At 47.4% G+C, this 25,085-nt stretch overlaps 1 protein-coding gene across 2 annotated transcripts in view; it reads left to right on the top strand.

The window, feature by feature from the left end:
• The window catches only part of LOC137541144 (uncharacterized protein C16orf96 homolog), a 134,084-nt gene that overhangs the window by 16,069 nt on the left and 92,930 nt on the right, over positions 1–25,085 (top strand). For both annotated transcript variants that reach the window (XM_068262298.1, XM_068262299.1), the window contains exon 2: positions 11,406–11,510. In XM_068262298.1, coding sequence (XP_068118399.1) covers positions 11,406–11,510 — 105 coding nt within the window. The remainder of the gene's footprint in view (positions 1–11,405; positions 11,511–25,085) is intronic.

The raw sequence follows: 25,085 nt of genomic DNA, 5'->3' as shown, positions 1-25,085 counted from the left end.
CAGAAAATAACCTGCTTCCAACAACAACAAACAGCTCATCATTGTTACTAAGTTAGGTTAATTACTGCAATCCGAGATACAATGTCTGTTGTGGTGTTTTAACTATTTATTGAAAAAGGCGGGATGGCAACAGGCAGAAAGCAGAGACTCTGCTCACTGGGGATTCTACATACTGCATCTTCTGTGGCTAATCATCTTCACTGTAAGCTCCATTTATACCATAACATTTTTGTCTGATTCGATTCATTGATTCGATTCGATTCAATCCGACATGTCCGATCAGGATTCGATTCAATTCAATTTGCCATTGTTTTGCAATGGCAAATTGAATTGAATCGAATCCCGATCGGACATGTCGGCAAATTGGATTGAATCGAATCACGTTTGGACATGTCGGATTGCATCAAATCGGACAAAAAAATTGTATGGTGTAGATGGAGCTTAGCCATACACTGGTCGATTTGCCATTAGATCGACCAGCTGACAGATCCCTATCTGATCGAATTTGATCAGAGAGGGATCGTATGGCTGCCTTTACTGCAAACAGATTGTGAATCGATTTCAGCCTGAAACCGATCACAATCTGTGGAGCCGCCGCTGCCGCCTGTCCCGTCCCCCCCGTATACATTACCTGATGCTGGCTCCCGGGCATGGCTCTGTTCCGGCTCCATCCCGGCGCTTCCTGTGTTACTCCATGACCAGGAAGTTCAAATAGAGCGCCCTCTATTTGAACTTCCTGGTCACTGCAGTGACAGGAAGCGCCGGGATGGAGCCGGAACAGAGCGGTGCAGCGTGGAGAAGATGCCCGGGAGCCAGCGTCAGGTAATGTATACCTGATCGGATCGGCCGCCGCTAGCGACGCGCTCCTACCGCCGGGCGATCGAGGGTAATTTCCCGCACGGTGCGATCGACGGACCGATCCGATTTCGGGAGGAAATCGGATCGGCGGGTGCGTATACCGCAAACGATTGGCAGCAGATTCGATCCCAGGATCGAATCTGCTGTTGAAACGGCCGCGAATCGGGCCAGTGTATGGCCACCTTTAGACTTTCCCAGATTCGCAACAACTTGTACATGACCGTCTGCTCAGCAGAAGGGATTATAAGGTCTGTTCAGAGAATTGTATCTTCACCATGCTGTTTCCCTTGACTGTTGTAGGAGATGATTCTTATGTGGACCTGAAGTCAGAACTTCCTCTTTGCTTTAAAATGAACCCAGAACTGAAAATAAACCGATGAGATAAACAATTGTATTTATCCTCCTACTCCTAAAAAAATGACATTTTAAGACATGGTTTTATTTTGTATTTAAACATTTACAAAGTAGAATGAATGTTTTTGTAACGATTGGTGTCAGCAAAACAGATGTCTGATTATTGGTGATCTGCAGTATCACCAATAATACAGATGCTATACCTGATTATGTGGTGATTTGCAGAATCACCAATAATGCTAGTATAGCCAGACACAGGACAATCAATGTGATATAGTGTTTGGTGCAACAGTAATGAGTAAGAGGAGATCTCCCGAGGAGCGGGAGACTCAGACAGTACTGCAGCCAATGATCACCTGAGGAGCAGGTGATTCAGACTGTACTGCAGCCAGTGGACACCTGGGGAGCAGGTGTTACAGACAGTGCTGCAAAGGCTGATCACCTGAGAAGCAGGTGATTAAGACTATACTGCAGCTAGCGGACACCTGAGGAGCAGGTGTTACAGACAGTGCTGCAGCTGAGTTTCACCTGAGGAGCAGGTGATTAAGACTATACTGCAGCTAGCGGACACCTGAGGAGCAGGTGTTACAGACAGTGCTGCAGCTGAGCTTCACCTGAGAAGTAGGTGAAGGCTACTACAGATCCCTCACCAGTGGCTAGGCCCACCGGTGAGGACAGGAAGGTCAGACAAGCAGCAGAGTAGGCAACGTACGGACAGATAAAGTACAAAGACAGAAGGCTGATTCAATGTCACGTTCAGGCAGAGTCGGCAACAGGAATCAGATGGGCAGAGGTACAGAGTCGACAAGCAGGAGAATAGTCAAAGGAAGCAGAAGGTCATAACAGATAATACAATGAATTAGTACTTCAAGCTATCAACAGAATCTGGCTAAGTGTGGATCCCCAGCTCCAGCTGGTTCTAGCACACTTTGGGATCTGACTGGGGTCTGAACGCTCACACGTAGCATTCGCAACAGCAGACACGGGGCAACTGACAGACTAGTACTATATATACAGAGATGCCCCGCAGCGCCGCCCTATCACTCAGCCAATCCAAAGTATCATTGGAGTCAGCTGACTTGGCAGATCAGCTGACTCCCCTTCTATTCGCATAAAGGTGCTGTCGCCTGGCGCGCGCACGCGTAACCCTCAATCTATGTGCAATAGAAGGACCAGGCAGAGCAGCAGCATTTAACTGCGCGGCATACGCGGAGATAGCTGCCATGCCGCCTGCCTCTGTGGCGGTATCTCCGCTATCCATTACAGTTTTGTTGTCTCTGCTCAGTGGCAGCCTTTTAAGTTTCCCAAGATAAAAATACATGAACTATTGACCTTTTTCTATTTCCCTCTGCTCTCAGAAGTTGTATTCTGCCAGGAAATCTTTTATGGTTGTAAATTGCTTATCAGTGATTAGTATATTCCCCAGAAGGAGATGGCACCCACAAGGCAGAGGCTGTCACTTTCATGCCTAAAGATGAACTCTTTCAGGCAACAAAATAAAGTACAATAGAGTAAAACAGCCTGGTTATTTGTATATTTTGCACTGTGCATCCACATCTTTATCTAATTATGTCACATTCCGCCTCAGGTACATTTTGAAAGATAAGCAACAGCATACACTACAGAAAAACTTTTTAACCCCCTTCCGACCCCCCCCCCCCCCCCCGCCAGATCATTGCAGGTAGTCCCCGGATGACGAACAAGATAGGGACTGTAGGTTTGCTCTTAAAGGAACACTGTCCCAAAAATCTTAACATTTAAAATGCATGTAAACACATACATATAGGAAGCATGTTTCTTCCAGAGCGAAATGAGCCATAAATTACTTTTCTCCTACGTTGCTGTCACTTACAGTAGGTAGTAGAGATCTGACATTACCGACAGGTTTTGGGCTAGTCCATCTCTCCATAGGGGATTCTCAGCATGGCCTTTATTCTTTATAAAGACACTCCTTGAAAAAGATTTATAAAAAGATGGTGGCTAGCTTCCCTGCTCGCTGCATGCTTTTTTTTGGAGTTAGTGCCATTCACTAAGTGTATTTGAAGATAAAGAAAACCCTGAGAATCCCCCAAGAGGAGATGGGCTAGTCCAAAACCTGTTGGTTCTATCAGATTTCTGCACTATAAGTGACAGCAAGATAGGAGAAAAGTAATTTATGGCTCATTTTACTCTGGAAGAAACATACTTCTTATCTGAGTGTGTTTACATACATTTTAATATTTTCATGATAGTGGTCCTTTACCCTCAATTTATTCCACCTGTGCGTCACCTCTGTCCCCGTGTGCCCTCCGTGTACTGCAACAAAATGTAATTTTGCTTTCAAAATGTAATTTCCTCAAAAATGAGGAGGTCATTTTTAAAAAAAAAATTGTGGACTACGTGTATATATATCATTATTTAAGAACAGGTTAGACTTCAAATAAACCACACCAAAGGTTCACGTTAAAGAGAACCTGTAACAAAAAAAAAACGTCCCCTGAGGGGTACTTACCTTAGTAGGGGGAAGCCTGAGGGTCCCAATGAGGCATCCCCCCCCTGCAGTCAGTACAGCGCTGGCTCCCCCAAAGTCTTCTGCAATCCGGGCTCAACAAGCCTAGCAAGGCTAATATGTTTACCTTTCCTGGCTCCAGCGGGGGCGCTGTTGCGGCTTTCAGCTCAGAGGTAGGCGGAAATATATATTTCCTAGCAGAAAATGGCTTCTGAGAGCAAGAAAGAGATAAAAAGGGAATTTCTTATCAGTGAGGGTCACACTGTAGTCACTTCCTGTCAGGACTGAGTCAGGTACTTACATACCTCATATTTAACTCTTTTAGACAGAGAAAGAAAAAAAGGAACACAGCCTAGTTATTTGTGTATTTTGCAATGTACATACATACGTCTATCTCATCATGTTACATGTCACTTCGGGTATCCTTTAACACTGCGGTCCTCAAGTGGTTAATTTCTGTATATTTGCAGAAGCCAGGCTGCCTTCTCCGGTGTAGGCACTTGGCAATAAGCTGCCACTTTCACTGACATAAAGAATTTACTCACATGGCTGAATCTGAAAAGATGAGATGTTTGATTACATCAAAGGCTCCAGTTAATGATTAGGTATTTGTGGTATGGCATGTGAAATGTAATATGGAACTGGGACAGGAATGAAAGCACTAACTTGCACAATACGGAAGATGGGAAACATAGTCTATGTGGTGCAACCAAGCCAGAGGCAACTAAACACCAGGGAATGGTCTTTAAAGTGGACCTGAACTCAGAACTTCCTCTCTGCTGTAAAAGATAGGCAACAGCATAATAACCTTCTAAAGAAAAACATTTCTTTGTTACAGCTGATACAAATCTTGCAATAAATCTGCAGTCTCACGACTTCCTGCTTTCTTGAAAGCAGACATATTGTTAAAGGACACCGAGGCGGAAATAAACTAATTAAATAAACGATTGTATCTATCTTCCTTCTCCTAAAAATGACTTTTTAAGATATTCCACAGTTTTATTTCATGTTTAAATCTACCTTTTTAAGTCTTAACTGTTTTATTGTTTTTGCTCAATGACACATTCATTGAAGTATGCCAGAGCTAAAATCTATGAGCTATTGACCCTTTTTATCTCTTTCCGGCTCTCAGAAGCCATTTTCTGCTAGAAAAGTGTTTTATGGTGACCATACACGGTACAATAAAAACGTTCAATTATCCCGTTTATTCGATCTAAATGATTGAATCGAATGAAAGTTGAAAATATTTTTTTTTTTTCGATCAAGAAATTCGAACGATTATCCCGTTTTTTTCGAGAAAAATCAGATCGGACATGCTGGAAAAATCTTTAAATTCGATCAAACGGAATAATCAAACTAAATTATCTAATCAAAAAAATGAAAAATTGTACCATGTATGGCCACCCTTATAGTTGGAATTTCTTATCAGTGAAGGTCACACTGTAGTCACTTCCTGTCTGAGTCAGCCACTTACATACCTGATATTTAACTCTTTCAGACAGAGAAAAAAAAAAAGGAACACAGCCTAGTTATTTGTGTGCTAGACACTGTACATACACATGTCTATCTTATCATGTCACATGTCACTTCGGGTATCCTTTAACATCCTGTGTTTACAAATAAGATCTCTGCCGTGGCAGTCAGCTGGCACAGCTGATGGATCAAATTACAATGTGTGTTTAGTCACAGATGAGGGGGAATAAGACGGGCTAAACACTCTAAATACACACAGGGTGAATTTCTCTATGTTTTCCTTCTGTCCTGTGCAAGAGTTTAGGTCCACTTTAAAATAGTATTATTGCATACTCATTGGGATTAAAAGAGAACCTGTAAGAAAAACTGATCCCCTGGGGTACTTACCTTAGGAGGCGGGATCCTAATGAGGCTTCCTCCTGTGTGGCATGGATCTAGCGCTGGCACCCCGGCACACGCCAATATTCACCTTTACAATGCAGTGCAGGCCCGGTACCGTCCTCCACCTCGGGCTCCGGTGGAAATAGCCTCGCCCAATCGGGTCCGCTCTACTGCGCAGGCATCTCGTGTGTCCGCCGTGTACATCCGCCATGGTCCGGCTGCAACCGGGCAGATGCGCTCCCCTACAGGCTGCATGGGGGAACGCATCTGTGTACCCCGGGATTATCGCGAACTGAACAAACGTGGGGTCCGCTTACTGCATCGGACTGCAGCGTGACAAGTGCGAGCGGCTCCTGTTTATGAAAGCACGCCGTTCCCTGTAGAGTGGAGAACAGACAAATAATGTCCGCTCCGCCCGCACAAGTAGGAACAGAGCCTTATGCGTTTTTTCGGTAGATTTTTTTTTTTATCCTAACGATTTCCGATTCGATTCTGTTATCTTTTCTTATCTATTTCCATTCACTTCTATGAGAAATCGATCAGAAAAACGATTGAAAAGAATATCGGACATGTCGGAAATTATCTATCGAACCATCTATCTTGTATGGTGTATTCCCAGCATCACTGGCATCAGACCAGGTCCGGATTTACCTGACAGGAGCCTATAGGCACAGATGTCCTGGTACCGTAGACTCCGCCCTCCATGCATGCAGGCCCGGATTTACCTCACAGGAGCCTATAGGCACAGATGTCCTGGCACCCTAGACTCCGCCCTCCATGCATGCAGGCCCGGATTTACCTGACAGGAGCCTATAGGCACAGATGTCCGGGCACCCTAGACTCCGCCCTCCATGCATGCAGGCCTGGATTTACCTGACAGGAGCCTATAGGCACAGATGTCCTGGCACCCTAGACTCCGCCCTCCATGCATGCAGGCCCGGATTTACCTGACAGGAGCCTATAGGCACAGATGTCCTGGCACCCTAGACTCCGCCCTCCATGCATGCAGGCCCGGATTTACCTCACAGGAGCCTATAGGCACAGATGTCCTGGCACCCTAGACTCCACCCTCTATGCATGCAGGCCTGGATTTACATCACAGGAGGAGCCTATAGACACAGGTGTCCTGGCACCCTAGACTCCGCCCTCCATGCATGCAGGCCCGGATTTACCTGACAGGAGCCTATAGGCACAGATGTCCGGGCACCCTAGACTCCGCCCTCCATGCATGCAGGCCTGGATTTACCTGACAGGAGCCTATAGGCACAGATGTCCTGGCACCCTAGACTCCGCCCTCCATGCATGCAGGCCCGGATTTACCTGACAGGAGCCTATAGGCACAGATGTCCTGGCACCCTAGACTCCGCCCTCCATGCATGCAGGCCCGGATTTACCTCACAGGAGCCTATAGGCACAGATGTCCTGGCACCCTAGACTCCACCCTCTATGCATGCAGGCCTGGATTTACATCACAGGAGGAGCCTATAGGCACAGATCTCCTGGTACCCTAGACTCCGCCCTCCATGCATGCAGGCCCGGATTTACATCACAGGAGCCTATAGGCACAGATGTCCTGGCACCCCAGACTCCGCCCTCCATGCATGCAGGCCCGGATTTACATCACAGGAGCCTATAGGCACAGATATCCTGGCACCCTAGACTCCGCCCTCCATGCATGCAGGCCTGGATTTACATCACAGGAGCCTATAGGCACAGATGTCCTGGCACCCCAGACTCCGCCCTCCATGCATGCAGGCCCGGATTTACATCACAGGAGCCTATAGGCACAGATGTCCTGGCACCCCAGACTCCGCCCTCCATGCATGCAGGCCCAGATTTACATCACAGGAGCCTATAGGCACAGATGTCCTGTAACCCTAGACTCCGCCCTCCATGCATGCAGGCCCGGATTTACATCACAGGAGCCTATAGGCACAGATGTCCTGGCACCCTAGACTCCACCCTCCATGCATGCAGGCCCAGATTTACCTAACAGGAGCATATAGGCTCAGAGGCCTTGGCACCCTAGACTCCGCCCACCATGCATGCAGGCCTGGATTTACACCACAGGAGCCTATAGGCACAGATGTCCTGGCACCCTAGACTCCGCCCTCCATGCATGCAGGCCCGGATTTACATCACAGGAGCCTATAGGCACAGATGTCCTGGCACCCTAGACTCCGCCCTCCATGCATGCAGGACCGGATTTACATCACAGGAGCCTATAGGCACAGATGTCCTGGCACCCTAGACTCCGCCTTCCCTGCATGCAGGCCTGGAATTACATCACAGGAGCCTATAGGCACAGGTGTCCTGGCACCCTAGACTCCGCCCTCCATGCATGCAGGCCCGGATTTACATCACAGGAGCCTATAGGCACAGATGTCCTGGTACCCTAGACTCCGCCCTCCATCAACCTACAAACCCCACCGAACCGCTCCACAAGTGTGCTGGCTGTCCCAGCTGTCACTTCTCCCTTACCTTCCCTTGCCTGTCATAGGTAGCTACAGGTGCCCCTGAGTATTGGGTAACCAGAAGTACTCTTAATATTAAGTAGCTAGAGGTACCCTCAGTATTATGTAGCTAGAGGTTCCCCTGACTGAAAGGAGATCTCGTCAATGGAATGCCAAAAGCAATAACCTCTAATTTACACTCTCATCAGGACTCTGCCTAGAGAAGGAGGCACTCGGGGGGCGGAGTAAGCCACCTTTCCATCATCAGGCGGCTGTAGGCATATGCCTACATTGCCTTATGGTACACCCGGCCCTGCATCAGACTGTACTTCGTGTGAATGTAAATTATGATGTGAGTTGCTGGCATGTTAGATAAGACCCTACTGTTACTTTATTACATCAGGAGACAGGCATTTTGTTTCTACTGTATTCCCCTGGTAAAAAAAAAAAATCATCAGCACATTTCACAACAAGAAGTAACCAAGAAACAGAGAAAATAAACAGCTTAGGCAGCAGACCACATCACTGTAATTAGAATATTCTTTAATTAAGTTCCATTGTAATGTGATCATTGCCAGCTTTGTCTCTCTGGCCTAGGAAGTCTCCCAGGTGGAGATAAGGTGTCTCCTTAGCAGTTAGTGTAATTGGATGGTAGAGGATCTCTAAACAAAAACTTTGCTTTTTTTTAACGCCTCTCCCAGTGAGTAAAGTTTATTGTAGGCCTGGAATTAGCATGAGTAATGTGTTTAGTTCCTTATACCGCTGATTCATGGATTCAAGACTGTAATTACACATTTTAAACTTAAAGGAATACTGTAGGGGGTCGGGGGAAAATGAGTTGAAGCTGCCTGGGGCTTCTAATGGTCCCCCGCAGACATCCTGTGCCGGCGCAGCCATTCACCGATGTTCCGGCCCCGCCTCCGGTTCACTTCTGGAATTTCTGACTTTAAAGTCAGAAAACCACTGCGCCTGCGTTGCCGTGTCCTCGTTCCCGCTGATGTCACCAGGAGCGCACGGCTCAGGCACAGACCATACTGGGCTTGTGCTATACACTCCTGGTGACATCAGGGGAAGTGAGGACACGGCAACGCAGGTCCAGTGGTTCTCAGACTTTAAAGTCTGAAATTCCAGAAGTGAACCGGAGGCGGGGCCGGAGCATCGGGGAGTGGCTGCGCGGGCACAGGATGCCTGCGGGGGACAATTAGAAGCCCCGGGTAACTTCAACTCATTTTCCCCCGACCCCCCTACAGTATTCCTTTAACTCTTGCACAGGACAGAGGGGAAACATAGAGAAATGCACCCTGTATGTATTTAGAACGTTTAGCCTCTGATTCCCCCTTTATCTGTGACCAATCACAAGTTGTAATTTAATCTCACAGCTGGGTCAGCTGTCTGCCACGGCATAGCAGCTGATTGGTAAATACAGGATTTTAACTGAATGTTTTTTTCCATGAAAGCTGAAGTAGAGACACTTCAGATTTATTTCAGGATTTGTATCAGCTGTAACAAAGAAATGTTTTCCTTTAAATATTAGTATGTTGTTGCTTATCTTTTAGAGCACAGAAGAAGTTAAGTTCCACTTTAAAAGAACCTAATTCTTCCCATTATCCCTTATGTCAGTGCTGTCCATCTTCACGGGCATGGGGGGGCCATTGTTTTCCAGACCACATGGTGGAGGGCTAACTTAAAACCAACAAAAACAACGGCGCTGCCCAAAACACGCAATGTGGATACTGGGGGTATATGGCAATAAAGGAGACAGAGATTATGAGGGAACATTATGATGGGTGGGGGGATATGTCTACTTTAGGGAACCCCAAGCAGGAAACCTCATAAGGATTGGTGGGTGGTCTCAGCGCCCCCCTACAGCATTGTGATTGGCTGAATAGCATGGGCATAGTTTACTACAACCTATCTGAAACCTAGTAATTCAAGAGGCGGGTTGTATCCACCCAATCAAACTATGGGAACTTCCCTACGAGGTTTCTTGCTGGCTCCCCTAAAGTAAACTAGCGCCAGATAATTGGTAACTGCAGATCCTCCAATCAGGAGCACTTCATCAGGCCATAGCAGGAGTGACTGAAGAGGGCATAGAACCGCGAAATGCGTTGCAAATTTTTGTCGTTACGAATAAAGAGAATTTTTCTGCTGATAATTGACTGTTTTGGGTCTGCTTGGCAAGTCCACCACTACCGCCCTTCTTATACTTATTGTAATTATTTTATTCTATTCTGGCGCCTATGTTCAAATACTGATTAAAACGATTTCTGCTTTGCTATCTAGTAAATTGTCTTGTCAGTTTTCATTTCTTTGGGCTTTTTTTTTCTACAAGAAGCACAGTATAAATGTGAGCTTGGACAACATGTTTAAGGGCTCGTTTCCACTATCGCGAATCTGCATGCGTCCAACGCATGCAGATCCGCACATGTAATACAAGTGGATGGGCCTGTTTCCACTGTAGCGTTGTTGAGGTGCGTTTTTTTCAGCGTGAAAAAAACGCACAAAAGAGCCAACGATTTCGCTTGCGTCGGGAATCCGTGCGAATCGCCGCTAATGTATTTAATAGTAAAAACGCATGCGTTTGTTACATGCGTTTTTACCCGCGATTTCGCGTGCGATTTCGCACCTTTTTCAATTTTATTTAGCCCTGGCAGTGTCATAAGCCCTCAATGTAACTCTTTAACCCTAACAGTTGTACATTTTGACTTAAAGGAATACTGTAGGGGGGCCGGGGGAAAAAGAGTTAAGCTTATCCGGGGCTTCTAATGGTCCCCCGCAGACATCCTGTGCCCGCGCAGCCACTCACCGATGCTCCGCCCCCCGCAGACATCCTGTGCCCGCGCAGCCACTCACCGATGCTCCGCCCCCCATAGACATCCTGTGCTCGCGCAGCCACTCACCGATGCTCCGCCCCCCGCAGACATCCTGTGCCCACGCAGCCACTCACCGATGCTCCGCCCCCCATAGACATCCTGTGCCTGCTCAGCCACTCACCGATGCTCCGGCCCCGCCACCAGTTCACTTCTGGAATTTCAGACTTTAAAGTCAGAAAGCCACTGCGCCTGCGTTGCCGTGTCCTCGCTCCCGCTGATGTCACCAGGAGTGTATAGCACAAGCCCAGTATGGTCTGTGTCTGCGCCGTGCGCTCCTGGTGACGTAAGCGAGAGGGAGGACGCGGCAACGCAGGCCCAGTGTTTTTCAGACTTTAAAGTCTGACATTCCAGAAGTGAACCGGAGGCGGGGCCGGAGCATCAGTGAGTGGCTGCGCCAACACAGGATGTCTGCGGGGGACCATTAGAAGCCCCGGGTAAGTTCAAATCATTTTCCCCCGACCCCCTACAGTATTCCTTTAATTGCTAGTGTTCCTTACTGTAAACTTTTCTTTACTCTGAACACAGGCCATGAAACTGCTCCAGGAACTCCTGCGTGAGATCAGCACTCTCAGAGACTCCCAGCGTGACCTGGATTGCCACCTACAGAAAATGGCAGAGGACATGAAACAGGTAAAGCCACACTGATTATTAGGGAACAGGAATGACACCTTGGGGTTGATTCTCTAAAGGAAAACCTCCTGTTACTTGTGCTATTACCACAGCGTGCAATAAATGTAATGCGCTGCACGCTATACACGCTATTAGGCGCGTTGCGCACGCATACACAGGAGCACACGTTATGCTGTGGGTAGTGCAGCATAGCGAACACTATTAGGCCTCCTTCTGCCCTGAGCCCCTTCGCGCCCAATCACTATGAAGAACGCGATCCCCGCACTCTGATTGGCCCAATAGGCTGCCTGTCACTTGACAAGCAGCCTATTGTGCGGGGATGACGTCCTTTATAGTGATTGGACGAGAACAGTCTCAGGGCAGAAGGAGAGCAGCGCTCCTGTGTATGTGCATGCTGCTCGACTAATAGCACGTATAGCATGCATCGCATTACATTGATTCTTTGGAAAAGATATCGTTGGGGGAGAGGTTTCCTCTGGGCTGCAACTTGTGTATTTCTATCAGTAGCTGACCAGCCAAGTCATGACTCAGAGCCCCCATTGGCCTCCTGGGTAATATAAGCAAGTTTGTGGAAGCTTCTGTGAATTTACTAAAGATAAGAAGGATGCGAACCAGTGTGGGAGAGCTAATAGCTAAGTACAGACACTGCAGATGATAGCTAGTAGTGCAAAGCATAATCCAGCTACCAGCAATCCTTCACATCACCCATTGACATAAGCACATGCTCACCTGTCTCTTCTCAGTATACATGCTAATTTTCCTATGAAAAAGGGTGGCAAGGACAAAGTCAGGGTGGTCAGGACAAAGTCAGGGTGGTCAGGACAAAAGTCAGGGTGGTCAGGACAAAGTCAGGGTGGTCAGGACAAAGTCAGGGTGGCCAGGACAAAGTCAGGGTGGCAAGGACAAAGTCAGGGTGGGAAGGACAAAGTCAGGGTGGCCAGGACAAAGTCAGGGTGGCCAGGACAAAGTCAGAGTGGCCAGGACAAAGTCAGGGTGGCCAGGACAAAGTCAGGGTGGCCAGGACAAAGTCAGGGTGGCCAGGACAAAGTCAGGGTGGCAAGGACAAAGTCAGGGTGGGAAGGACAAAGTCAGGGTGGCCAGGACAAAGTCAGGGTGGCCAGGACAAAGTCAGGGTGGTCAGGACAAAGTCAGGGTGGCCAGGACAAAGTCAGGGTGGTCAGGACAAAGTCAGGGTGGCAAGGACAAAGTCAGGGTGGTCAGGACAAAGTCAGGGTGGCCAGGACAAAGTCAGGTAAAAGTAAATAGTGAATTTTTACCCTAGCCTGATTATTATTACTGTATTTCTATAACGTCATCGTCTTGTGTTGCGCTCTACAAAGTAAATGGTGATTAGCAAAAATGTACAACAACCCATGAGACACAAAAGGGAGAGAATACTGCCCTTGTGAGCTTGCAGTCTAATACTAGGTACACACGATACAATTTTCTGTTAGATGTACCTACCAGATCTATTTTTTCCAAACTTGTCTGATCTTAATTGCAATACATTTTCCAATCGTTTTTCCGATTGATTTCCATAGAAGTGAACGGAAATTGATTGGAACATCGATTGATTTTAAGATCGAACATGTTGGAAAAAAACGACCTGCAGATAAATCTAACAGAACATTGTATTGTGTGTACCTAGCATAAAGGAATAGGGAGGAAACAAGTGGTAGGGCTAATATAAATGATACAAAAAACAATGATTTTAGTTTGAAGTGGGGGTGCTGAAAGGTTTACATTCAGATTTGTGACGGCTGGGCATGGCAGCTGCATGGGGCTCAGCTCCCTTAGGGCTGGTTCAGACGGACGTCTGCATAGCGTCGCGTCTGGGGGCGTTGCGGCGGCTGCGCGATCAGGCTTTCAGTAGCCTCGGTCGCGTCGTGATGCGGTCGCGTTTTTTTTTCCCCGTAGGGGAACATTAGCTGTCGTGGTTGGCCGCTCCCTGGAAGCTACATGTTGTTTCCAGGGGCAGCTCGAACGCTCGCGAAAATCGGGACTCGAAAGCGCAAAAGCTCGGTGTAAACGCTCCCATTCACTTGAATGGAAGCGTTTACCGCGACGGTCCGAACGCCTGCGGTAAATGCTCCGCAAGCGTCCGTCTGAACCAGTCCTAATATTGTCCTGATCAGCAGTTCTGGTGTTTTCACTTTGTGGCTAATGCTAGTTTATTCCTAAGACAAAGGGGCAATAACTCCAAGAGCCTTTCCTTGTTCCAGGAAAACTCCACCTGAACAGGACCGGGCTACCGCACAGGAGTCGTGGCAGAGATGGGGATTCCTACTGATTCCTTAAAGGATACCTGAAGTGACATGTGACATGATGACATAGACATGGGTCATGGGACTGCAGTGTGACCCTCACTGATAAGAAATTCCCCTTTCTGTCTCTTTCTTGCTCCCAGAAGCCATTTTCTGCTAGGAAAGTGTTTTATAGTTGGAATTTCTTATCAGTGAGGGTCACACTGTAGTCACTTCCTGTCTGAGTCAGGACTATGTCATCCACTTACATACCTGATATTTAACTCTTTCAGGCAGAGAAAGAAAAAAGGAACACAGCATAGTTATTAGTGTGCTAGGCACTGTACATACACATGTCTATCTCATCATGTCACATGTCACTTCGGGTATCCTTTAACCACTTGAGGACCTAGCCTTTACCCCCCCTTAAGGACCAGCGCTGTATTTTCAGATCTTCCAAATAAAATATTGGCGCCATACATTGTGATAGGTAAAAAATGTAAATGATGTAATAACCAAGACAAATGGGCAAATAAAATACATGCGTTTTAATTATGGTAGCGTGTATTTGTAACGCTCGGTGAAGCACAGAGAGGTCTGATTACCGGTGACCTGCAGCGTCACGGGGAATACAGACGTATACCAGATTATATGTGATCTGCAGTATCACCGATAATCCAATATACCAGCTAACCTCTGTTCACCGGAGTAGAGTGTAGTGTTTGGTGTAACAGTAACACTTAGAGGACTAGACCTCAGTACAGTAAGACGTACCGTACAGATTACTTCCGCACCCCTGAACTCTCCAAGACGGGAGGAGTCAGACTGTTAGCAAGAAGTATCTTCTGAAAGTCACCCTCAAGCGGAAGGGTTACTAACAGAACGAAGAACCTCCTCCAATGATGAGGTCGGTTCTCGAGGTCGGACAAGCCAGGTCGTACACACACGGACAGATAAAGTACAAGATCGAGAGGCAGAGGCGTAGTCAAAGTACAGGCAGGGTTCGGCAACGGGGTATCAGGTATATCGGGGTACAGAATCAGGAGGCAGAAACAGAGTCTAGGAGCGAGCCGGGGTTCGGCAACGGAGTATCAGAAATAACGAGGTACAAGATCAAAGTTCAGAAGAGTAGTCAAGGCAGGCAAGAAGTCATAACAAATAATCACAATCAAACTAGTACTTTAAGCTATCAACAAATCTAGCTTTAGTGTAGGATTACAGCTCCAGCTGGTCCCGGCACACTAACGGATCTGACTAACGGATCTGGGTGCTCCCACGTATGTGAACGCAACGCCAGACACCAGAGAAGTGAACAGCCGGCAGTATATATACTCAAATGTTCCCCCAGCACCTCCCTCAGAGATGAGCCAATGAGGTGCAGAATCCGGGTCAGCTGACCAGCCTGGTCAGCTGACTCCCCTCTACCTGTCATAAATCTCCCTTGAGTGCGCGCGCGCGCGTCACTCTGAATACTGAGGGACTACGAGTCCCAGCCAGCGCAGCCCCGCTCAGCGGTGACTCCGCAGCGGGGACCGGCGGGCTACTCGCCGCACCCAACGCGGCGGTTTCGCCGCGTTCTGCGGCCTCATGCACGGAGGCAGCCGCCTCATGATGCGAGGAGGCGGCTGCCTCTCCGTGCGAGACAAGGCTGAGTGCGGAAGGAGCCGCCCGCCGCCGGCTCATGGCGGCGGCTCCTCCGCGCTTTCTCACAGTATTATTTTAAAACTATAATGGCCGAGAAATAATGAATTTTTTTTCCATTTTTTTTCTTAATATCCCTGTTAAAATGCATTTAGAAAAAAATAATTCTTAGCAAAATGTACCACCCAAAGAAAGCCTAATTGGTGGCGGAAAAAACAAGATATAGATCAATTCATTGTGATAAGTAGTGATAAAGTTGTTAGCGAATGAATGGGAGGTGAAAATTGCTCTGATGCATAAGGTGAAAAATCCCTGCGGGCTGAAATGGTTAAAGGATACCCGAGGTGACATGTGACATAATGAGATAGACATGTGTATGTACAGTGCCAAGCACACTAATAACTAGGCTGTGTTCCTTTTTTTTTTCTCTGCCTGAAAGAGTTAAATATCAGGTATGTAAGTGGCTGACTTAGCCCTGACTCAGACAGGAAGTGACTACAGTGTGACCCTCACTGATAAGAAATTCCCCTTTTTATCTCTTTCTTGCTCACAGAACCCATTTTCTGCTAGGAAAGTGTTTTATACTTGGGATTTCTCATCAGTGAGGGTCACACTGTAGTCACTTCCTGTCTGAGTCAGGACTGAGTCAGCCACTTACATACCTGATATTTAACTCTTCCAGGCAGAGAAGAAAAAAGGAGCACAGCATATTTATTAGTGTGCTAGGCACTGTACATACACATGTCTATCTCATCATGTCACATGTCACTTCGGGTATCCTTTAAGCTGTGTGGCACAGTGGAGCCAAAGAGTCCCAGATAGGACTCCCATCCGTGGCGTAGCAATAGGGGGTGCAGAGGTAGCGACTGCATCAGGGCCCTTGGGCTAGAGGGGCCCGATGGGGCCCACCCTAAACCACTTTTTATTGGTCCTGTGCTGATAATATTCACTTCTATAGATACTTTGAATAGTGGTAATCATTAACAAACTGTTCCCCATCCCCTTATTGCTCCTCTGACACTGTGACTGTCCTTTTTGGTGGTGCGCCGTATCAATTGGTATGAATAGCATGCTTGGGGGGTCCCAATGCAAAACTTGCACCGGGGCCCATAGCTCCTTAGCTATGCCACTGGCTCCCATTACATTACCCGGCTTAGGGAGGGGCAACATCGGGGCTGAGGTACGCTGCTCAGGTTGAGGGTAAGCAGTGTTGGGGGCAAGCACAGTGATCAGCTGATCAAGCTGGTCTCTGATCGAGCAGGCACCACCGGATGAGGAAGCAGCCACCTGCACCTGTCCAGTAGGGAGGAGGAGTTAACCATCAAGAAAGCAGGGAGATGCCGGAGCTTTTGAATTGGTGTTGCCTCTCTGCACAGTGCCCCTCCCCTTCTAGCCTAGCCTAACACCGCCACCCCACCAATCCAAACTGCCCAAAATGCAAACTGGCATATCCAGCCCAAACTTCTGACCCAAGATAAGCTCGGGAACAAGCAGAGACGCAACCCTGGCAATCCTGGGCATCAAAGCCCCATCATGCTAGGCTTCCTTTGTCCCTTCAAGCTTTCCAGGCCATTTCTTGCTTAAAGGACACCTGAACCGAGCGGATATGGAGGCTGCCATATTTATTTCCTTTTTAAACCATACTAGTTGCCCAGCAGTCCTGCAGATCTCTTTGGCTGCAGTAGTATCTGGCACTATGGTCTTCCCAGTAGTAACATATGGCTGTAAAAGTTGGACTATAAATAAGGTCATCCAAAGAATAAGGCCAGAGTGTTCACTAGAAGGGTTGCTACTACTTGTAAAACTTAAATACTTCCGTCACATAATGAGAAGACTGGATTTTTTGGAGAAATCCTTGCTGCTTAGAAAAATCGAGTGTAAAAGAAGAAGAGGTGTAACGATCGGTGTCAGCACGCAGAGAGAATCTGATTATTGATGATCTGCAGTATCACCAAGAATACAGATATATACCCGATTATTGATGATCTGCAGAATCACCGATAATACAGATATATTACTAACCTCTGGAAACCTATATAGTGTGAGTGTTTGGTGCAACAGTAATAACTTTGAGTGAGGACCACCCGAGGAGCAGGTGGTCCTTGGCAGTATGAGAAATCCCTCCCTTTGGAAGTGCAGAGATCTTGCAGCAGCCTGAGACATCCAAGGGGCGGAGTCCCAGGCTGAGTAGCAAGAAGACCCGGTGGCTAGTGACCCCTGGAAGATGGGCGTCACAAGCAGGTCTGAAGAATAACACAAATGATAATACAATTCCCTAGTCTTGGGTGCGAGGTCCGTGGTCTCAGCACCCTGGAACTAGTCTGGAGAATAACACAAATGATAACACAATTCCCTAGTCTTGGGTGCGAGGTCCATGGTCTCAGCACCCTGGAACTAGTCTGGAGTATAACACAAATGATAATACAGTTCCCTAGTCTTGGATGCGAGGTCCGTGGTCTCAGCACCCTGGAACTAGTCTGGAGTATAACACAAATGATGAACAAAAGTAATCTGGCTCAGTGTGAATTCCCAGGTCCTCCTGGTTCAAACACACTGTAGGATCTGACTATGGTCTGAATGCTTCCACGTAAGTGTTTGCAATGGCAGACAACCAGCAACTGGCAAGCAAGCTATATATATAGTTGCAGGACTCTGCCGCCCCGCCTGAGCCACTCAGCCAATCAGGAGTCCAGCAGGAATCAGCTGATCGTCCTGATCAGCTGATCCATCTCCTGCTGGCATAAAGGTCCTGACTTCTGGCTCGCGCGCGTAGTTCTCCATCCAGGTGCACTAACAGACCCAGCCACACCAGACGCACGCTGCTGCGTGCAAACCGCTGCGTTGGACGTGGAAACAGCCGCCTTGCTGCCAGTACATGCGGCGGCTTTTCCGCGTTTTCTCACAAGAGGACAGCAAAGGTTATGATGGATAGACAGCGTGAAACTATGAACATACTTATGCAGAAGTTGTCATGGTTGTCATGCAGAAGTACATATGGTCAGGAAGAGTTGGAGTCGACCCAAAAGAATAAGGTGGAGTATCTGAAACTCACACCTGAAACAAGCATGCAGCTTTTAACTGAGGTCTGACTGCTTATTCAGGGTCTATCGGTAACATTGTCAGAGGCAGAAAATTGGCAGGGCTGCCAGGCAACTGGTATTGTTTGAAAGGAAATAAATATGGCAGCCTCCACATCCCTCTCGGTTAAGTTGTCCTTTAAAAAACAAACCCTTCCTAAGTTAACCTCCTAACCCTAGTCGATAATATTAAAGAGAACCCGAGGTGTGTTTAAAGAATGTTATCTGCATACAGAGTCTGGATCTGCCTATACAGCCCAGCCTCTGTTGCTATCCCAAACCCCACTAAGGTTCCCCTGCACTCTGCAATCCCTCATAAATCACAGCCGTGCTGTGAGGCTGTGTTTACATCTGTAGTGTCAGTCTCGGCTGCTCCCTCTCCTCCTGCATAGCTCCGGTCCCTGCCCCCATCCCTTCCCTCCAATCAGCAGGGAGGGAAGGGATGCAGGCGGGGACTGGAGTTCTGCAGGAGGCGGGGAGAGCAGCAGACTGACACTATAGAGATAAACACAGCCAGCTCTGACAAGCTGTTTGTCAGCAGCGTGGCTGTGATTTATGAGGGATTGCAGAGTGCAGGGGGACCTTAGGGAGGTTTGGGATAGCAAAAGAGGCTGGGCTGTATAGGCAGATCCAGCCTCTGTATGCAGATAATATTCTTCAAACCCACCTCGGGTTCTCTTTAACCTCCCCCTACCCTACCTCATTAACCTCCCAGCGGATGCCTAACCCTAATTGGTACTCACCTATATCCATCTTTGCAACAAATTTAGCGCTGGAACATGATCTAATGCCACGTCACCATTACTGCCAATCCTTACTACCAATCCACCACCACACAACCAATGACTGTAGTGTTACTGGTGCTCAGATCACCTGCCCGTAATTACCTGATCGTTTGAACGTTAGTAAACAAGTAATTATTTGATTGCGATCATGTGTAGGCTTGCCTGGATTCATTAAACTTAAGTGCTAGCTGTGGGTACTGCATATGCCTGAATAAACTAGTTGACTAACTTTTCATCATCCATGCGGTGTTCTGATTAGATCCAAGTAAGGATTGCAAACCTTTGTCAGCATTCTCGATGGTTCTCTAACCTTAGTACATCGACCTCAGCAGTTGTCTCTCTTTCTCTGATCAACCTTATGTTGATGGTGGCTGGGCGGTGTAATGGTTAAGGGCTCTGCCTCTGACACAGGCAACCAGGGTTCAAATCTCTGCCTTTACTGTTCAGTAAGCCAGCACCTATTCAGTAGGAGACCTTTGGCAAGTCTCCCTAACACTGCTACTGCCTATAGAGCGCGCCCTAGTGGCTGCAGCTCTGGCCTAACACTGCTACTGCCTATAGAGCTCCCCTAGTGGCTGCAGCTCTGACCTAACACTGCTACTGCCTATAGAGAGCCCCCTGGTGGTTGCAGCTCTGGCCTAACACTGCTACTGCCTATAGAGCACCCCCTAGTGGCTGCTGCTCTGGCGCTTTGAGTCCGCCAGGAGAAAAAATATATATATTTGTCTTATGTAATTTGTTGCGAAAAAAAAAGGAATATGGAAGTTGGCACTAGGATGCTGCAGAGTCATGTGCTGTCAAAAGACGTTCCTTGGTGTGGGTGGTCTATAGGGCAGATGCAATCAATTTGAAAAAGATGGAGGACACCTGGCATTGCTGCAAAAACTGCATATATTTATTTGTAACGTGCAGAAAGTGAAAGCATACATAGAACGCGAAGCAGAAGCTGAAATGGTTACAATTACAATTCACATGCTGGGGATCCCGGAGAGTAGTCTCCATCAGCGGCACAGGTAGCCTGACGGCCGTTTCGCGCCTCTGGGTGCTTCTTCCGAGGCTGTGTCCACAAATGGATGAGATATTCTACCTACAAGTGATGTAACATTCAGCCTACAATCCAAGCAAGTCAGGGAGAGATGAGCGGGTGCTGAAGTGTGAAGCAGGATTGATGGTGGGTTCGTCCTGGTCTAGATGAGAAATTATGTTATTAATTATTAACAATGTTACTCACTGAAATGCAAACACTGTACTGCATGTACTCAGCTGGCTAAATATTAACAGTTTTCCTGGATGGTCAAACTATTACCAAGTGTGTTAAGATAGCCAGGCAGCTGTATCCCCAGTATAGATAGCTAGGCATGGGAGTCCGCAGTACAGATAGCCAGGCAGCTGTATCCCCAGTATAGATAGCTAGGCAGCTGTATTCCCAGTATAGATAGCCAGGCAGCAGTATCCCCAGTATAGATAGTCAGGCAGCTGTATTCCTAGTATAGATAGCCAGGCAGCGGTATCCACAGTATAGATAGCCAGGCAGCGGTATCCACAGTATAGATAGCCAGGCAGCGGATATCCCCAGTATAGATAGCCAGGCAGCGGTATCCACAGTATAGATAGCCAGGCAGCTGTATTCCCAGTATAGATAGCTAGGCAGCTGTATTCCCAGTATAGATAGCCAGGCAGCGGTATCCCCAGTATAGATAGCCAGGCAGCTGTATTCCCAGTATAGATAGCCAGGCAGCTGTATTCCCAGTATAGATAGCCAGGCAGCAGTATCTCCAGTATAGACAGCCAGGCAGCTGTATTCCCAGTATAGATAGCCAGGCAGCGGTATCTCCAGTATAGACAGCCAGGCAGCTGTATCCCCAGTATAGATAGCCAGGCAGCTGTATTCCCAGTATAGATAGCCAGGCAGCTGTATCTCCAGTATAGATAGCCAGGCAGCGGATATCCCCAGTATAGATAGCTAGGCAGCTGTATTCCCAGTATAGATAGCCAGGCAGCTGTATTCCCAGTATAGATAGCTAGGCAGCTGTATCTCCAGTATAGACAGCCAGGCAGCTGTATTCCCAGTATAGATAGCAAGGCAGCTGTATTCCCAGTACAGATAGCCAGGCAGCTGTATTCCCAGTACAGATAGCCAGGCAGCTGTATTCCCTGTATAGATAGCCAGGCAGCTGTATTCCCAGTATAGATAGCCAGGCAGCTGTATCCCCAGTATAGATAGCCAGGCAGCTGTATCCCCAGTATAGATAGCCAGGCAGCGGTATCCCCAGTATAGATAGCCAGGCAGCGGATATCCCCAGTATAGATAGCTAGGCAGCTGTATTCCCAGTATAGATAGCCAGGCAGCGGTATCCACAGTATAGATAGCCAGGCAGCTGTATTCCCAGTATAGATAGCCAGGCAGCGGTATCCACAGTATAGATAGAGATGAGCGTAATGACCTAATTACGATTTCGCGGAATTTCGCGTAATTAGTGTAATTACGATTATGGCCGTAAGTACATAATCGTAATGAAGAAGGATTTCGCGAAATTTCGCGTAAGCGTAATTTTCGCGTAATTTTTGCATTACAATGGGTATTTGTTCATGCCGTAATTTCGCATTAAACGCTACCGTAATTTCGCGTTAATCCGTAACGCTCCGTATAATATAAAAAAGCCGCCGACTTTAAGGGTTAATAGCAAAGCCCCCTTAAATGCTAAGAGCCTCAAATTTGGAGAATATATTAAGGAGATCAGGAGGAATAAGAGGAAATTTTTTTTTTTCAAAAAGACCTTATAGTTTTTGAGAAAATCGATGTTAAAGTTTAAAAGTAAAAATGTATACATTTAAAAACCTGCCGACTTTAACGGTTAATAGCAAAGCCTGCTTAAAGTTTAGGAACACCAAATTCCTAGGGTATATTAAGGGGATCAGTGGGAATAAGAGGAAAAAAATTTTTTTCAAAAAGACCTTATCGTTTTTGAGAAAATCGATTTTTAAGTTTCAAGGGCAAAAATGTCTTTTAAATGCGGAAAATGTCAGTTTTTTTTTGCACAGGTAACAATAGTGTATTATTTTCATAGATTCCCCCAAGTGGGAAGAGTTTTACTTACTTCGTTCTGAGTGTGGGAAATATAAAAAAAAAACGACGTGGGGTCCCCCCTCCCAGACCTCTTTAACCCCTTGTCCCCCATGCAGGCTGGGATAGCCAGAATGCGGAGCACCGGCCGCGTGGGGCTCCGCACCCTGACTATACCAGCCCGCATGGTCCATGGATTGGGGGGTCTCGGAAGGGGAGGGGCAGCCAAGCTTTCCCCTCCCCCTCCGAGCCCTTGTCCAATCCAAGTAATACTTACCTGTCCCTTTAAATAAATGATCCCACGCAATATCCTCGGAAATGTTCTATCAGTTACAATGTAACAAAGTTATTACAATGTAACAACTTTGTTACATTGTAACTACGCCGCACCCGACGTCACTCGCCGCTCAGCCGCCGCATACACTTACGCGTCCTTGCAGGACGCTAAGTCCCCGCCGGCTCCCGCTGTCCACCCCGCCCACATCTGTCACCCACATGTCACCCACATGTGGGTGACATGTGGGTGACATGTGGGAGAGGCGGGGAGGGCAGCGGAGCCGGCGGGGACTTAGCGTCCTGCACGGACCCGACAGAGCTCTGAGCTATATAGCTCAGAGCTCTGAGAAGCATCTTTGTATTTTGGCTCCAAGGAGCCCCATTGGTCCTTAGCAGACCAATGGGGTTCCTTCAAATCAGAAGGAACCCCATTGGTCTGCTAAGGACCAATGGGGCTCCTTGGAGCCCAAATACAAAGATGCTTAGAGAGCTCTGAGCTATATAGCTCAGAGCTCTGTCGGGTCCGTGCGGCGGGTGAGCGGCGAGTGACGTCGGGTGCGGCGTAGTTACAATGTAACAAAGTTGTTACATTGTAATAACTTTGTTACATTGTAACTGATAGAACATTTCCGAGGATATTGCGTGGGATCATTTATTTAAAGGGACAGGTAAGTATTAATGGTTAATTAAGAATATTAAAGGACTTTTTTCGTGGTTATGTTTTTTGTTCAATTAAAATACTTTTTCTATGTGTTTGTGTGTTTATTTACTTTTAACTCTTAAAGGAAATGGGTAAGGGGTACAAGTACCTCTATACTCATTTCTCCTGGGAGGGGGGGTGGGCATCTGGGGGGCCCTTTTTAAAGGGGACTCCCAGATTCCACCATGAACCCCCCACCCAGGAAATCGCGGCCTCCACCTCCACCACCCATCGGAGGTGGAGAAGAGCCCCTTGTCCTTGGATTGGACAAGGGCTCGGAGGGGGAGGGGAAAGCTTGGCTGCCCCTCCCCTTCCGAGACCCCCCAATCCATGGACCATGCGGGCTGGTATAGTCAGGGTGCGGAGCCCCACGCGGCCGGTGCTCCGCATTCTGGCTATCCCAGCCTGCATGGGGGACAAGGGGTTAAAGAGGTCTGGGAGGGGGGACCCCACGTCGTTTTTTATATTTCCCACACTCAGAACGAAGTAAGTAAAACTCTTCCCACTTGGGGGAATCTATGAAAATAATACACTATTGTTACCTGTGCAAAAAAACCTGACATTTTCCGCATTTGAAAGACATTTTTCCCCTTGAAACTTAAAAATCGATTTTCTCAAAAACTATAAGGTCTTTTTGCAAAAAATTTTTTTCCTCTTATTCCCACTGATCCCCTTAATATACCCTGGGAATTTGGTGTTCCTACACTTTAAGCAGGCTTTGCTATTAACCGTTAAAGTCGGCGGGTTTTTAAATGTATACATTTTTCCGTTGAAACTTTAACATCGATTTTCTCAAAAACTATAAGGTGTTTTTGAAAAAAAAAAGTTCCCTCTTATTCCTCCTGATCTCCTTAATATATTCTCCAAATTTGAGGCTCTTAGCATTTAAGGGGGCTTTGCTATTAACCCTTAAAGTCGGCGGCTTTTTTATATTATACGGAGCGTTACGGTTTAATGCGAAATTACGGTAGCGTTTAATGCGAAATTACGGCATGAACGAAACGCGAAATTTCGCGTTGAAAATTACGCTTACGGTATTTTCAATTACGATTTTAATGGCAATTTCGCTACGCTAATTTCGCATCGTAATCGCAAATTTCGCATGCGTAATTATAGTAATGCGAAATTACAAAAATTTCGGCTCAACTCTAAGTATAGATAGTCAGGCAGCTGTATTCCCAGTATAGATAGCCAGGCAGATGTACCCCTGTATAGATAGCTAGGCATGGGAGTCCGCAGTACAGATAGGTGTCCCCTGTATAGCCAACAGCATTTTCTCACCTCCCAAGCTCCAGCCATGAGCATCTCTCTCCGCCTCCTCTCTCGCTGCCATCCAGGATCGCTCTGCCGCTAAGTTCTGGGTCCTGGCTTGATCAAGCTGGGACCCGGAGCTTAGCGGCAGAGCGATGAGGTATGCTGGGCAGAGCAGAGGCATGCAGTGATTGCTGGGGTAACGTCAGGAAGGTGAGTCCCCTTCCTCTTCTCCCCCTCCTACCCCTGTTGCTCAATAGAGATGACCCGAACCTCCGATTTTCGGTTCATGAACCTTCGCCAAACGTTCGATTCGCGCACCGCAATAGACTTCAATGGGGAGGCGAACTTTGAAAACTAGAAAAATGTATGCTGGCCACAAAAGTGATGGAAAAGATGTTTCAAGGGGTCTAACACCTGGAGGGGGGCATGGCGGAGTAGGATAGACACAAAAAGTCCCCGGGAAAAATCTGGATTTGAAGCAAAGCAGCATTTTAAGGGCAGGAATCACATTGAATGCTAAATGACAGGCCTAAAG

The sequence above is a fragment of the Hyperolius riggenbachi genome, chromosome 12 (assembly GCF_040937935.1).
Source record: "Hyperolius riggenbachi isolate aHypRig1 chromosome 12, aHypRig1.pri, whole genome shotgun sequence".
NCBI lineage: Eukaryota > Metazoa > Chordata > Amphibia > Anura > Hyperoliidae > Hyperolius > Hyperolius riggenbachi.
Note: the sequence above shows the minus strand (reverse complement) of the source record. Positions and strands in the feature narration are given on the sequence as shown.